Source organism: Jaminaea rosea, assembly GCF_003144245.1.
Source record: "Jaminaea rosea strain MCA 5214 unplaced genomic scaffold BDZ90scaffold_17, whole genome shotgun sequence".
Taxonomy (NCBI): Eukaryota; Fungi; Basidiomycota; class Exobasidiomycetes; order Microstromatales; genus Jaminaea; species Jaminaea rosea.
Window position 1 is genome coordinate 164607 of NW_020289991.1, and position 13872 is coordinate 178478.

General features: G+C 58.9%; 5 protein-coding genes across 5 annotated transcripts; 2 read left to right on the forward strand and 3 right to left on the reverse strand.

Annotated features, from left to right (window-relative positions):
• Positions 1–650: 650 nt before the first annotated feature.
• BDZ90DRAFT_234530 (hypothetical protein) lies at positions 651–1654 on the forward strand (the record flags this gene model as incomplete). Its single annotated transcript, XM_025507053.1, has 6 exons — positions 651–805; positions 887–978; positions 1061–1081; positions 1152–1173; positions 1237–1436; positions 1505–1654. 6 exons carry the CDS (start codon positions 651–653, stop codon positions 1522–1524), a joined length of 510 nt encoding a protein of 169 aa, XP_025359534.1. The 3' UTR covers positions 1525–1654.
• Positions 1617–4427, reverse strand: BDZ90DRAFT_276098 (hypothetical protein). The gene is made up of 2 exons (XM_025508913.1): positions 3987–4427; positions 1617–3906 (listed from the first exon to the last, which is right to left on the reverse strand). The coding sequence occupies exons 1-2, from the start codon at positions 4213–4215 to the stop codon at positions 1892–1894; spliced, it is 2244 nt and encodes a 747-aa protein (XP_025359535.1). The 5' UTR covers positions 4216–4427; the 3' UTR covers positions 1617–1891.
• A 1547-nt stretch (positions 4428–5974) lies between these two features.
• Positions 5975–7720, forward strand: BDZ90DRAFT_243933 (hypothetical protein). Its single transcript, XM_025507449.1, has 4 exons — positions 5975–6199; positions 6289–6336; positions 6426–6544; positions 6621–7720. Coding segments are annotated over exons 1-4 (1050 nt in total). The 5' UTR covers positions 5975–6198; the 3' UTR covers positions 7503–7720.
• A 314-nt stretch (positions 7721–8034) lies between these two features.
• Positions 8035–10742, reverse strand: BDZ90DRAFT_256147 (cobalamin-independent methionine synthase). The gene is made up of 2 exons (XM_025507878.1): positions 10350–10742; positions 8035–10261 (listed from the first exon to the last, which is right to left on the reverse strand). Exons 1-2 carry the CDS (start codon positions 10691–10693, stop codon positions 8299–8301), a joined length of 2307 nt encoding a protein of 768 aa, XP_025359537.1. The 5' UTR covers positions 10694–10742; the 3' UTR covers positions 8035–8298.
• Positions 10743–11135: 393 nt separating this feature from the next.
• On the reverse strand, positions 11136–13008 carry BDZ90DRAFT_256150 (hypothetical protein). Its single transcript, XM_025507879.1, has 6 exons — positions 12869–13008; positions 12723–12803; positions 12288–12572; positions 12112–12208; positions 11785–12036; positions 11136–11697 (listed from the first exon to the last, which is right to left on the reverse strand). The coding sequence occupies exons 1-6, from the start codon at positions 12950–12952 to the stop codon at positions 11237–11239; spliced, it is 1260 nt and encodes a 419-aa protein (XP_025359538.1). The 5' UTR covers positions 12953–13008; the 3' UTR covers positions 11136–11236.
• Between the last annotated feature and the right edge of the window lie 864 nt (positions 13009–13872).

The window sequence follows — 13872 nt, forward strand, 5'->3', positions numbered from 1 at the left end:
CAGTAGCTGATCATCTTTTCTGACCGGCCGGCATTCAGGCGTCTGCACAGGCGAAATAGCGTGCGTTTGCATTCCGTCTAGTCATCAGTCTGCGCACTACGTACCCTGCTGACTTCCACTCGTATCCTCCCCCAGAATGGACTGTCGTGGCGCACCCCCTTGGCCCAGCCTCAACCGCGGTTTGACGAGGTTCAACTTTGGGCTTGAAGGCAACCACTCCTCGCGTTTTGAGACCGATGACCCAAATGTGAACGCATTCACGAGCGATGGACTGGTAGTCAGGCTGCCCGACAATAAAAGCCAGGTGACTGCGGTGCCTTGGGTCGACTTCTATGTTGGTGAGTGACGAGGTTGCGCTTGGACAAACACTTTGGCGCGCTGACGATACGGCGAGCAGGGTGTCGCACTTGGTAACTTGGCAAGCTGCACGCCTGTTGACCCGGCACTGTACCGCTTGAACGAAGAGATTGTCACCCACTTGCCGCCATGCGTCGGCCGTGTCCTGCTCGGAGTGTAGCGAGAAGCCGGAATGAAGCCGTAGCCAATCCCCCACCGCCATGGCGAGGGAGATCCCTTGACCCTAAGCCTCTATGACCTTGTCTTGCGCCAATCAAGCGTCCCAGCTCCTCTCCATTCCCTCTGTTCACACCATGATCGCGAAGCCAGCCTGTCTACTCGCGCTGAGCGCCTTCTTCCTTACTTTTGCCCACGCCTGTGTCATCACTGGCAATACCACGCTCACCGAACGAGACTGGCGAGACTATGCACCTGCCCTATGCACAGACAAGAATTACCACTGCCTGACGTACGTACGTCTTCGACGATCCCATGCCGCTGCTGTGCTCCATGCACTGACTTGACTTCTTTCTCTCGCTCTCGTCCGCAGTGTCGAGATCCGAGATCATTTCTTCATCGGCTTCAAGCACCTCTACTGCGACATCAGTAGGCAGGAGGACGAGCAAGCTCCGGAGCCTAGATGTGAGTGAGCGAGAGAGATGCTGCGCCAAGACGACGGGTGAGGGGGTACAGCTGACTGAGCTGATACGGTCTCTCGCATCAGGGCGGACGTATTTCTTTGATGGTGAGCTCAGCACAAAGGGTGAGTCGACAACAGCTGTACTGTCGGCTGATCACTTTCTCTGCCCCTGCAGGCGTCTGTGAAGGTCAAATTGCGTACGTCTCCCTCGCCCGCTCTCAACTCTTTGCGACGATTAACCACCCCTCTCTCCTTTCAAGGATGAAATGTTTCTCCGATCAGCATATTCGCACTCGAGGCCTGACCTCGTTCAGCTTCGGCCGCAAAGCCAATCACAGCTCCGAGTTCAGCACGACCGACCCTAACGTCAAGGGACAGACAAGTGACCTACAGGTGGTCACCTTGACACCCGGCAAGGAGGTCCAGCGAAGTAAGACGCCTTGGGTCGATTTTCAGCTTGGTGAGTGCGTCGTCAAAAGGAAGAGGGCGGACGAAGGAAGCTGAAGATGGTCTGGGTTCTGCCTGTAGCGTGCAGATTTGACAAGTAGACAGAGGAGAGGGGCTGCGGCTGGGTCGCCTCGCATTGCTGTGCTTTGCGCCGCTCCTCAGCATCATCTGCACCAACTCGAGCTTTTGACCTGATGTATGCGTATATGCTTATATTGTTTTTGAGTTGAGCAAAGACGAAAAGAATAGCCACGTACCTACTGAAATAGACGGAGCGAGGTGAGACTATGTACTGAGAAAACAAAAAAACGACGATGGCCCTGCCCCGAGATTGTGTGCTTGGCCATTTGGAACACTGAATGCGCCAATGGGCGCCTGAGGATCCCTATTGATACATGTTGAAGCCGAGATACTGGATGACGTTAGACAAGGATCGAGTCGAGAGTTGTGATATCGCTGCGTTCGAGCCTAGATGGCCGCGGCCATTCCACTGTGCTGCTGCTGCTCCCCTCCCTCCTCTCCTGCCTTGGGCACACCTCCATCTTTCAAGGGCTCAAAAGGCCACATTGCTCCACGCCCTCCCCTCTTCATCTTCTCGTCCAACATGGCTCTCATCCTCTGCAACGCATTCGCATTCAGCTCGAGCGGCGCACCACTCCCGCTCCCCTGCGCCTGCACAGTTGCAATGCTCGCATCATTGATCGTGCCCACGAGAGCCTCGAGCTCCGCAACTGAGGTGTAGAGGAAAGCAGGGTGCGAGGCGAGACGGGAGTAGGCCGCGTTGGGGGTAATCATCTCACGCGATGAATTGGTGGAAGAGCGACGGTCACTGCCCGTAGGGGTGGTACCGCCGTCCTCGGGCGAGTCATTGCCGGAGCTGGAGGCAGAGGAAGCAGCATCGCTGCCCATGTCCATCCAAGGGGTGGACTTATTGGCAGCTTTGCCGCTCATAGAGCCGCGTCCAGCATTCGCTCGAGCAGTGGTTGCGCGAATTGCTTGTCGCTCCAGGAGGCGAAGGAAGGTCTGAACATGCTCTGCTGGGTTAAGGGGTGGCTGCTGCTGAGCCCCATCGGCGTTGTTCGCGGGATTGTCGGACCCCCCAGTAGAAGCTTTTCCGTTGCCTTTCCCACTCTTACCACTGCTGCTGGCTGCAGCGCTTTCGTCCCGCATCTTGAGGTCGGCGCCTGCCTGGCTCAATGGGTCATCATTGTTTCCCGCTAGAGCAGGCGTGTACCCTGTAGGCATGCCCGTCCCCATGCCCAGAGAGCCCATGTTCATCCCAGCGCCATTGCCGCCTCCGTATGCCCCTGCGTTGAGGAAGCTGGACAGGTCGAACGGACTCATTGCCCCCTGAGAAGAGGAGGCCTGAGCCTGCGCGACAGCCTGTGCCTTTTCGTCGAGGAACGAGTCCCCGCCGAACGTCCCGCCACCGTTGCGGTCCCACCAGGATTGGTCCGGAACGGGCTCGTTGCTGAGATTGAGAGCAAAGGGAATCGGATTCGGGTTGAGGAGCGCATCGTTGTGGTGCGGGCGATGAGCGAAAGGGACATGGTTGTGATGCGTAGGGTGGACAGGCTGCTGCCCTTGCTGACCAAGGTGCTGCTGGTGAGGGTGTTGCTGCATGCCGGTTGGCGTGCGGATGAAGGCGGACCCTCCTCCGTGCGGGCTGTTGGCGTGCTGCTGCTGTCCCTGCTGGTTGTTGCCACCGACAAGCATGCCCATGAGCGAGCTGAATGTGCCGGGCGTCATGGCGTAGTCCTCATTCCTGCCGCCACGCGCAACGCTACCACCGGGCGTACGGCTCGGACCTCGACCGCCACCGGGGTGTCGCTGACCGTCTTGCCCGTTGTTGTCGACTGCGCCACCACTGAGGTCCAGAGAAAGGAGAGGATTCTGGTCTCGCCCGTCACTGCCACGACGCTGCTGTGTTGATTGGGGTTGCATCGAAGACCAGTCCTGCGACTGACTATGCTGCTGCTGAGGCTGTTGTGGCGACCAGCGTACGTTCATGGCTGCGTTGCCTTGCTGATGTTGCTGCTGCTGATGCTGCTGCTGGTGGTGGTGAGGATAGCCACCGCCTAGCCCTGACGTGGGGTCGAGTAAGTTTGGATTGACCGATCCAGGCGGAGCAGGCGGGAAGCTCTGCAACGAAGCCGTAGTCGGTTTGGTGTCGTCATTGCCAGCACCGCTACTGTTGCTCCCTCTTGCGCTGGAGCTCCTGCTGTGATGGTGAGAAGAGAGTCCTCCTCCTCCTGCGTTTGCTGCTCCACTCGCATCAGCCGCTGCGGCTGCGGCAGCAAAGTCGCCGTTGAGAGCCTGGTCGATGAGCGCGCCGTAGCCCAATCGGACAAGGAGGGAGCGGAGGGCTTCGTTCTCATCCTTGAGCTGGCGGGCCATGGCCTGGAGCTCTGCATTGGCTTCGAGGCCCATCTGGTCGAACCGACGACATCGTTCCTCGAGCTCTTTCACTCTTGCCTCGCGGCCTGGAAGCACGGAGGCACAAGCAAAAGATCAGCTCACAGTCTCCAACGAGATCAACTTTGCCTCGCCGCCCGCAACTCACGCTTCCTGAACTCCCTTTGAGCCTTTCTGTTCTGGAGCGTACGCTTGGTGACTGGCGGCTCGCCCGGCTTGCTGCTGGGTACGAGCTCGGAGCCCGCTCTCGTCTTGGTGAGTGGGCGAGAAGCCGCGGCAGAGGAAGACTCGGCGGCCACTGGTGAGATTTGGTCTTCGTCTTCGTCGCCGGACGACTCGGGCGAAGAGGCCTTGCGCTTCGTTGTGGCCGGTGCCATTGTTGGCGAGAGTAAAGAGGTATGAAGGATCCGCTGATGGAGCGATGTGAGAGTGGAGAAGAGGAAGAAGCGTTGTCGAGAGCGGGCTTGCTTGGTAGCGTAGTAGGTGGTGTGGATGGACCCTTGGGCCAGTCGATGGAAGCAGAGATGAGACTCCAACGGCCGCCTTGCTACCGATTTTGCCCTCGTCGTTGTGCGTGCGTAGGTGCGTGCGATGGAGGCAGGCGACTCGACGAGATCGATCGCCGCCGCCCGGGCCTCTCTCCATCTGAACCCTCTGGCCCCGCTGCCCTATGAGCAGGGCTCGCGGCGGAGCAGCAATCGTTAGCCTAAGACGAGGCGCCCGTACAACTCGAAGGCCGGGCGGGGCATTCATTCATTCCGCCCTTGGCCTCAACCGCTCATCCGCCTCCCGCGTCGAGGGCCTGGGCAACCTCGCTCCACTTGGACATCGAAACAAACCTTGACTTCACGCCTCGTGTGAGTCGTGAGAGACGAATGAGCCAGGAAGAAGCTGGGCAGCGCTGCGACGTCACGTAGCCGCACGCCTCGTACGCAACGAGTAGCACGCTCCCGCCTTGAACTCGTTCGTACCAGCTTTAGCTTGTCTCACTCAGAGAAAAGGCCGTCAGCTACGAGGACAGCGAGCGTGAGACGCCATGCCGTACTGGCCTAAGACGTGGTCTGCGCCGTGGAGCGCGGGGGTCGCCGTCATCGGCTGGCGGGCCTTTTGACGAATAGTCTCGGCATTGCAAAGCAAGAGGTGACTACGAGTAGTTGGCACATGAAGTTGGTGAAGACAAAAGAGGCATGGCATGGCCACGCCCTCTCGTTCGTGAGAGGTCGTGGGCGCTGCATTGTTTCGTGCTATCTTCGTCAAGATACGGCGTGACACACACACTCTCCCAATCGTGGGACACATGGTCACTCGGTATCGCAGCCAAACTTGGAGCTCATCAAGCTTCCTCGGTCATTTATCATCGAGTCTGACCCTCACTCAACCTCGTCGTTGACATCCTGACCCACGTGCCTGTCCTCATCTTTCTGTTCCAGCTCATCACGTTGAAGACGTCGAGGTGCTGCTCCAGCCTGACCTCTCTCTCGCAGCATCTTCCGCGGCGCCCTCACGTCATTGAGCATCGTGCCCTTGATAACTTTTTGGAAGAGCGCGCCGCGTGCGATGTAGACTGACTGTGGGCGGGCGATGAAATTGGGGCGAAGAAGTTCAGGCGGGCCCTGCATGCCACTGATTTGGGCTGCTCAAGTTGAAGTTCGGACGTCATGGTCAGGGGGTTGAGGATCTTCTTCGCATCGAGAACGACGAGAAAAGCATGCTGTTGAGAAGAGATACTCATCGACGAGTTCGCTGATGAAGCCAGGCTATCGTGTTGCGTCGAGCCAAGGCACTATGCAATTCATTCGGCCAGAGAGAGACGGTCCTTTGCATCGTCGATGCCTTGCCTGCCATCAGGCACACGCCCAGCCCCTGCGTACCTCCGGCCCATCTCTGTCGACTATCGTTCGTCATCTCTACGGATCTCCCTTGTCGTCGTCACGCACGCACATATGAAAACTTCCGCTCCATTCGTTGTACTTTCGACATCGATCTTGGCTGGTTTGGCTTGCGGCTTGCGGGCAGACTGGCGTGCGGGCATGCGGGCGGAAGTCGACTTTGACTTGACTTGAGTTGGCGGCTTGTCTCTGCGCTCCGTCTGCTCTGCGCCGCGCTCTACTTTGCCTTCAGACGTCACGCTGCTGGCGCGGGCACTTCGAGAGAGCAATTGCCCGGATGAGGGCCCGCTCGCTCGATTCGATCTTCGCAGCCAGCCAGCGGGACCCTGGCCACCACACTGACCTTCGGAGCTCTGCCCTCAGTGCCCTCGTCGCCATATATTCTCTGCTGCAGACGAAGCTACATCTTCCCAACCAATCCACACCTTCTCAATTTTCCCAACACACACACACACACACGCGATCAACACAAGTGAGTAGTGGGCTGAACTGCAAGCATACACTGAGCAGTCGTGCTCACCATCATCTGCTCCACTCTCTCCACCTCGCTCTCTTCCGCAGTGGCTCCCGTTAACGCAAACCTCGCTGAGCAGATCGCCGCTGGCAAGGGTGAGTGGAGCGCGCGCAGTAAGAGCTGTCCATAGTCTCGCAGCTACTGACTTCTACCTCTTCTCACCTCCCTCTCTCGTCGCTCGCAGCCACGGCGGAGGACGTCAAGAAGGCGTCGCAGAACCCCGCCTCGGGCGCTGGCGTCCAGGTCGGCGAGAACGTCACTACCGCCGTCACCAAGCTCAACAACGGCAACACCATTCCCACTGTGAGCACAGTCATGCGCAGACCGTTGTTTGGTCTTGAGCGGCTCGCTGACCTTGATTTTGGATTCGCACTCGCAGGTCGCTCTCGGTGTCTACAAGGCGCCCAACGACAACACGACTGAGCAGGCCGTCGAGTGGGCCCTCGACGCCGGCTACCGCCACATTGACGGTGCCGCCCGTTATGCCAACGAGGAGGCCGTCGGCAAGGCCATCAAGAACTGGTGCTCCAAGTCGGGCGTCTCGCGTGATCAGATTTTCGTCACCTCGAAGCTTTGGGACGCTGACCACGAGCGCGCAGAGGAGGCCGTCCAGGACTCTCTCAAGAAGCTCCAGCTCGACTACATGGACATGTACCTCATCCACTCGCCCGGCAACATGGGCCCCGAGGCACGTATCAAGGCCTGGAAGGGACTCGAGAAGGCCGTTGACCAGGGTCTGATCAAGAACATCGGTGTCTCCAACTTCGACGTTGAGGAGCTCGACCACCTCCTCGCCGAGGCCCGTATCCGCCCTGCCGTCAACCAGATTGAGTCGCACCCCTTCTTCCAGCACGAGGAGCTCCGTGAGGCGACCATCGCCCGTGGTATCCACATCCAGGCCTACTCGCCCATGGCACAGGGTGCCGCTCTCGAGCGTCAGGAGATCAAGACGATCGCTACCAAGCACGGCAAGACGCCCGCTCAGGTCCTCCTTCGATGGGGTCTCCAGATCGGCAACATCATCCTGCCCAAGTCCCTCACTCAGCACCGCATCGTCTCCAACGCTCAGCTCTTCGACTTCACCCTCGACGCTGATGACCTGACCCTCCTCAACTCTCTCGACGAGGGTATGAAGATGGGCAAGCTCGGCCCCCCGGGCACCTCGCAGCCCCCTTCCCCCGGTGGAACTCGCCCTGGCTCTCGCAGAAGCTCCCAGTCGGGCGGCCTCAGCGGTGGTGCTCTCAAGATGACTTCGTCGTAAAGACTCGCTTCATGGACGACGCAAGCAAAGAAACAAAAGACGTACTCGCAGCCCCCACTCCCTTCTACATTGCTCTACCCTCTCTCTCTCTCTTTAGTTCTCTCTACTAGCCAGCTTACCCCCAGCCAGTTGCCCCGCTCTCTCTCGCTTTCTCACCATCAGAGATACACCACCTACACCCATTCTTGTGACAATAGAAATCCAAAATTCAATGCAGCACAGCGCCGCGTGAGGATCAGAGCTTGAGCAGAAAGAATCATCAGAGCGTGGCACTTCTTCGATTGCATTTGAGTGCGTATGCATGTGTTGCTTGGCTTTTTCCCTGCCCTCGAGACAGGGCAGAGCAGGCGTGACGTGGCTTAGCTTGGCTTCGCATGGCGTTGAGTGATGGACTCCACGCACACCCACCCACCCCAGGCCCGTCTCACGTCTCAACTCGAAAGCTGGGGCAGATGGAATCGAGGTCACCTCACCGTCGCGGCATCTACCTGCATCTCTCGCTGCTGCCTCATCACGTCGGCTGTGCCTTCTCGGTTTTTTCATGTTGAATGCTTGTGTATATTGAGTGGAGCCAAAGAAAGTACAGATGGGCGTTAGGGGTGATACGAAGGAACAAAAAAAAAGAATGCAGATGACAAGAACAGGAGAATGAGCTGGCCCGCTTGTTAGCATGGCCACTCGCGAAGTAGTAGGGGGGAGGACCACGTCACCTCAGGTTCACGATGCCCCGTTGAAGGACATCAACCGTCACGTAAATACAATCACAGTAGATCTCGAAAGTCGCCCGCACACGCGCTTAAGCCAACTCCTTCCTTGCGCGCTTGGCCGCGTTGACGAGGTTAGCCAACTGCGACTTGACCTCGCTCTCCTGCCTCGTCTTAAGACCGCAGTCAGGGTTGACCCAGACCTTGTCCTTGCCGATGGCCTCGACGATCTTGCTGAGCTTTTGGTACTGCTCCTCGGCGGTAGGCACACGGGGCGAGTGGATGTCGAAGATACCGGGACCGATGAAGTTGCAACCAGCGTCCGAGGGCTTGGAGCCGACGAAGACCTTGAGGAGCTTGGCGTCCGACTTGGAGTTCTCGACGGAGATGACGTCCGAGTCGCAGGCCCAGACGTGCTCGATGATGTCGTTGAAGTCCGAGTAGCAGTAGTGCGACTGGATCGAGCAAGCGTCGGTGACACCGGAGGTGGCGATGCGGTATGACTCGACAGCGGCGGTGAGGTAGGTGTCCCAGTCGGCGTGGCGGAGCGGGAGACCCTCACGGATGGCGGGCTCGTCGACCTGGATGGCGACAATGCCGGCGTTCTCGAGGTCGACGACCTCGTCACGCAGGGCGAAGGCGAGCTGGTACATCTGCTCCTCACGGCTGATGTCGGCACGCGGGAAAGACCACGCCATGATGGTGCAGGGGCCCGTAAGCATACCCTTCATGACGCGCTTGGTCTGCGCCTGGGCGAACTTGGACCAGCGGATCGTCATGGGGTGAGGACGCGAGACGTCACCGACAATGATAGGCGGGCGAACGTAGCGCGAGCCGAAGGATTGAACCCAAGCGTTCTGCGTGAAAGCGAATCCCTCGAGCTGCTCTCCGAAGTACTGGACCATGTCATTTCGCTCGGGCTCACCGTGGACAAGGACGTCGAGGTCGAGGTCCTCCTGGAGCTTGACGACGTGCTGGATCTCCTTCTCGATGAACTTCTCGTACTCCTCTTGGGAGATCTCCTTCTTGTTGAAGCGGGCACGCTGGGTACGGATCTCCTTGGTCTGGGGGAAGGAGCCAATGGTGGTGGTGGGGAAAAGGGGCAGCTTAAGGCGCTCCTCCTGCGCTTGCTTGCGGACCGAGAAGGGCGACTTGCGCTTTGAGTCCTCGGGCTTGCGGCCGGAGACACGGTTGCGGACGGCCGGGTTCGAGTTCTTCTCGTAGTCACGACGAGCCTTGATAGACTTGGCGTTGGCCTCGAGAGCGGGCGACGAGCCAGAGTTGACGGCATTGGCGAGAGTAGCGACCTCAGCGCACTTCTCGGTGGCGAAGGAGAACCAGTCGAGAACCTCGGGGCTGAGCTTGTTCTCGTTCTTGATGGTGTAGGGGGTGTGGAGGAGCGACGACGAGGTGGCGACCTGGACACGCTCAGCACCGACAGCGGCGGCGACCTTCTTGGCAACCTCGAGGCGGGCGGTGAGGTCGGTCTTCCAGATGTTACGGCCAGAGACGAGACCGAGGGAGATGACCTTGTCCGACGACTTGAGGGCGGCAACGACGTCGTCGACCTGCTGGGGAGCACGGTCGAGGTCGACGTGGAGACCCGAGACGGGCAGGTCCTTGACGAAGTTGAGGTTCGAGTCGAGGCGGCCAAAGTAGGTGGTGAGGAGAGTCTTGATCTGAGGGACCTCCTTGGCGAACTGCTCGTAAGTCGACTTGAACTCCGAGGCGTACTTCTCGGCAACGTCAAGGCAGAGGATGGGCTCGTCGATCTGGACCCACTCGGCGCCAGCAGCGTGGAGCTTCTTGAGGAGCTCAACGTAGACGGGGGCGAGCTTCGAGACGAGGGAGACGGGGTCGAGGTTGGGGTTCTTGGCCTCCTTGGCAACCTTTCCGAGCCAGAGGAGAGTGATGGGACCGACGAGGACGGGACGGCCCTTGTAGCCAGCCTCCTTAGCCTCGACGAAGTCATCGACGGGCTTGGTGTCGTTAAGCTTGAAGTCGACGGCCTCGTGGAGCTCAGGGACGAGGTAGTGGTAGTTGGAGTCGAACCACCTGTGAGTGCGAGGATTTGGATGGAGTAAGAGCATATAGTCAGCGTCCGGTGTCCCTAACAAGGCGTGTGCAGCACACCGGCACTCACTTCTTCATCTCGGTAGCGGGCAAGTCAACGCCGTTCTTCTGGTGACCACGGGCCATGGCGAAGAAGGTGTCGAGGGGGTTGAGGCCGGACTTGGCGTAAGCCTCGGGAATGATGTTGAAGGTGTTTGAGAAGTCGAGAACATGGTCGTAGAGGGTGAAAGTACCAGTGGGGATGTAGTCGATGCCTTGGCTCTTGATGATCTCGTAGGTGTGCAGCCTCTGCTCCTTTGAGACCTTGAGGAGCTCGTCGACGTTGATCTTGTCCGACCAGTAAGCCTCGAGGGCCTTCTTGACCTCACGTTGAGGGCCGATGCGCGGGAAACCGAGGACTGAGCTGGACGTCATGGTGATGTCGTGTGCAGTGGGTGAAGAGGGGAAGGGAAGGAAAAAAGAGTTGGGACTTCGTCAAGTCGAGAAGAACTGCGAGCGAGCGAGCCACTCTCGACTTGACTGCCCGCGCGGCCGGCCAGTGCTCCGTCTGTCTCTCAGCGCCTCTGTTTCTGCTTCCTGCTTGCCTCCCCTCGTGCGCTGCACCCGCCCTCTGGCTCTTCTCGCTGAAAGACGCCATCCGTTCTGCGTCCGTGCGACTCAGGCGCCCCCGGCCGTTTTCAGCCAACGTCAAGCAAAGCAAGACTGCTCCGATGCCTGCGCGCGAGCCAGAACGAGCCGGTGTTGAGCGCTGCTGAGCCCACAGCGTTGCCCCAGCCAAGTGTGGCTCGAGCTTGGAGCACGACATCAACGCAACGCTAATGCGAGGCCAACAGCAGCCAATAGCGGCGACGATGGTGGTGAACAATTGAGAATGATCAATACAGGTCTGCTGCGGCCAGATTCGGAAGGCATGGCATTGCGATGACAATAATGACGAAGGAAACTTGAAGTGGACCCTCACTTCTGCGTAGCCGCTCTTCCTCGCGGGTCCATCGCCCCTACGACCCGCACAGTATCTCCCACCCTGATCGTCTGTCCCAATCTCTCCCCCCTTTGATCATCCTTGATAGCTGATAGCATCCCGAAGCAGGGCTTGCCCGTCTTCAGGCTTTGCGGCTCCACTCGTCTGAACCCTTGGAGCACCTTGTACGGTAAGCTGCTGCTCGGCTTGTCCTTTACGCCAGTCTCCGGGTCAATTGTGGTGACCAAGCATCGGCCGCAGCGCGCCATGCACGTTATTCCGAAGCGGCCAGCGCCGATAGCAGAAGCACCATACGGGGGAGTGTTGGCAGAAGACGAGGCGGTGTCGAAGATCTCGAGCTCGGTGAAGCCGTCCTCTTCCCAGGGGAGAAGGTCCGGCGACTCGAGGAGGATGTTAGGGCGGAAGCGGATGATAGGGAGGGTTTCAATGTGCTCAGCTGTCGGTGGAGAAAGAAGCAGAATGTAAGCTCTCAGTTCTTTTCTTGATCCTTGTTCCATGCTCTCCACTGCTCGCCTGCACTTACGACTCCAATACTCCAAGTCGACGCCGTTGGGAGCCTTGATGGCCGGCACACCCCAGCTGGGTAATCCCGCCTGACCCACTGGCGCCGTCACGACTGGCCCTGCTCCTGCCTCCTTGCGCGCCTCGCTGGTTGCAGAGTCTACGGCCTTGGTAGTGTCCGCCTTGCTAGATAGAGAAGGCCAGATTGAGCGCATGAGAGTCTCGCGAACGTGCTCGATGGAGGCTTGGTTGGCTACCAGGATTGGGTAGAAGTCTAGGCGAGCACAGAATAAGATCATTGAGTCAACTGCTGGTGGTGAGAAGTGTCGGTGAGCGCTCGCTGACTTACCCTGGAAGTTGAGCGTGGGATCATTACGGCGATCGTCGGGACCAGAGGCACGCTTGGTCGGGCCCTTCCTTACCAGACGAACGGAGCGTCCGAAGAACTGTGGCCGAACAAGAGGTAGCGGTGAGCTTTGGCCGACAGTGACATACCAACCCCTCTCCTGCTCTCCGCCTCCTCACCTCACTCAGCGCCTCGTCTGCCTCCTTGCTGACAGCATACCCATCCACCTCGCTGATCCAAATCTTGATCCCCTCTACCAGCTCCATCTTGCTCAGCTGCTCCTCGGTAGGTTCCAGTGGCGTCTCGACGCTGATAGTGCCCTTGCCCTTCTCGGTCAGAGGCACGTCAATACGGAGCACTCCACGGGCAAAGTCGATGTGCGGGTGGATGAGAAGCATTCGGGAGAGTTGGCGTGCGGTTTGGAATTGTTTCGTCTCAGCGTCGATGATGAGCCAGGTGCGATCCTGTGAGAGGGCAGGAGAGGTTAGTCGGGAAGTGTACGGTGACGCAACGAAAAGAGGCAGCAGCTGCGTACCAGATCTGCGGCGAAGAGACGACATGGACGGATGTCTAGTGAGCTACCGTGACGATTCATATCTCTGCACCGCGCCCGACTCACACAAGCCATCATGCGTGTAGGTAGCCTCTTGGACTGACGTGCCTTTGCAGCTCTTGATCGGATGAATGTAGAGACTCTGCGTGCGAGCGACAGGTGAGCGCGACGCCTATGCTTGGGTCACAAGATAGCGCCTGTCCTCACTTTGACGCGAATATCTTTGCTGAGCGCAGGCGCATTGAATGTGGCGGTGGCGGGCTTGAAGATGAGGGCCCTCACTCGCAGCATAAGCAGCGGTAGGGCCGCCAGCAGCAATCCGCAGGCGATGCTCAGGAGGATCGTGGACGTATCCATGGTCTTGATGTATCCACTGGGTAAGAAGCCAAGTCTTCAGGCAAGAGTCACTGGAGCCACCTCCGACAACCTTCTTTCTGCAAAGGAGTCAGAGTCAATCAGCGGGCCGGCGGCAAGGCGAGCCTCAACCTCTCTCTGTCCGTCTCCCACACCAGCCACGCGGTTGAACGGACGTTGGGCGGCCGATCACGAATCAGTCCTCAGCCACATTGACAGCGATAGGGCGGGCGCCAACGCCGCTAGAATAGGCAAGAGACGGCGGCATGGCGGAGGGGTGTCAATGAGCGGAGATGGATAGTGTGTGGGGAAGCCAAGGCGATGTTGTCGCTGTTGTCTGTTGCTGCTCCATTGCTACCACCCCTTCCGCATCATCCTTACCCCATCAACCTCCCACCCTCAACAGAGACAGGCGGCCACTTCGTCGAATTGTTTCATCGACTCCTCGCCTGGCACGCTTTGCCGCCCAGCTTCGGTCCTTGGCCCGACTGCTTGCTTGGTTGCTTGCTTATTGCGCCCTCGCCTGGCGCCGCTGCAGCCCGCTTGTCTCAGAATTGATCGACTTGCGGCCTGGGAAGCGCGGGCCAACGGCTCAAGTCTGAAGTCGACGGACGGGGAAGTGAACTTGAGTGAAGCAGCTGCCGCCTGCCTTGCCGCCGCCTTCGCCCTTCGCCTTCGCCTCACCTCGTCGCGTTGGATCGCTGCCCTCGTCGCCCACATCTCATCTCACTTCCACTTTCCCATCATCTTCCGAGCCACAAAGACTCGCTCCTCGTCGGTCGTGCAAAGCTTGATATCCATCTCATCCACTGCGCTCTAGCACCAAGCTAGTGGATCTTATACCCAACTTTGGCCGC

Bases quoted from the DNA above. Each gene is read 5' to 3' on its own strand.
- BDZ90DRAFT_243933 (XM_025507449.1), top strand. The intron at 6,337-6,425 runs GTGAGTGGAGCG...CGTCGCTCGCAG, and splicing joins GCAGATCGCCGCTGGCAAGG to CCACGGCGGAGGACGTCAAG. The intron at 6,545-6,620 runs GTGAGCACAGTC...TCGCACTCGCAG, and splicing joins ACGGCAACACCATTCCCACT to GTCGCTCTCGGTGTCTACAA.
- BDZ90DRAFT_276098 (XM_025508913.1), bottom strand. From the start codon at position 4,215: ATGGCACCGGCCACAACGAAGCGCAAGGCCTCTTCGCCCGAGTCGTCC. The intron at 3,907-3,986 runs GTGAGTTGCGGG...CCGTGCTTCCAG, and splicing joins TCAAAGGGAGTTCAGGAAGC to GCCGCGAGGCAAGAGTGAAA.
- BDZ90DRAFT_256147 (XM_025507878.1), bottom strand. From the start codon at position 10,693: ATGACGTCCAGCTCAGTCCTCGGTTTCCCGCGCATCGGCCCTCAACGT. The intron at 10,262-10,349 runs GTGAGTGCCGGT...TCGCACTCACAG, and splicing joins CCCGCTACCGAGATGAAGAA to GTGGTTCGACTCCAACTACC.
- BDZ90DRAFT_256150 (XM_025507879.1), bottom strand. From the start codon at position 12,952: ATGCTGCGAGTGAGGGCCCTCATCTTCAAGCCCGCCACCGCCACATTC. The intron at 12,573-12,722 runs TCGGGCGCGGTG...GCCCTCTCACAG, and splicing joins CGCATGATGGCTTGTGTGAG to GATCGCACCTGGCTCATCAT. The intron at 12,037-12,111 runs GTAAGTCAGCGA...GTGCTCGCCTAG, and splicing joins TCCCACGCTCAACTTCCAGG to ACTTCTACCCAATCCTGGTA.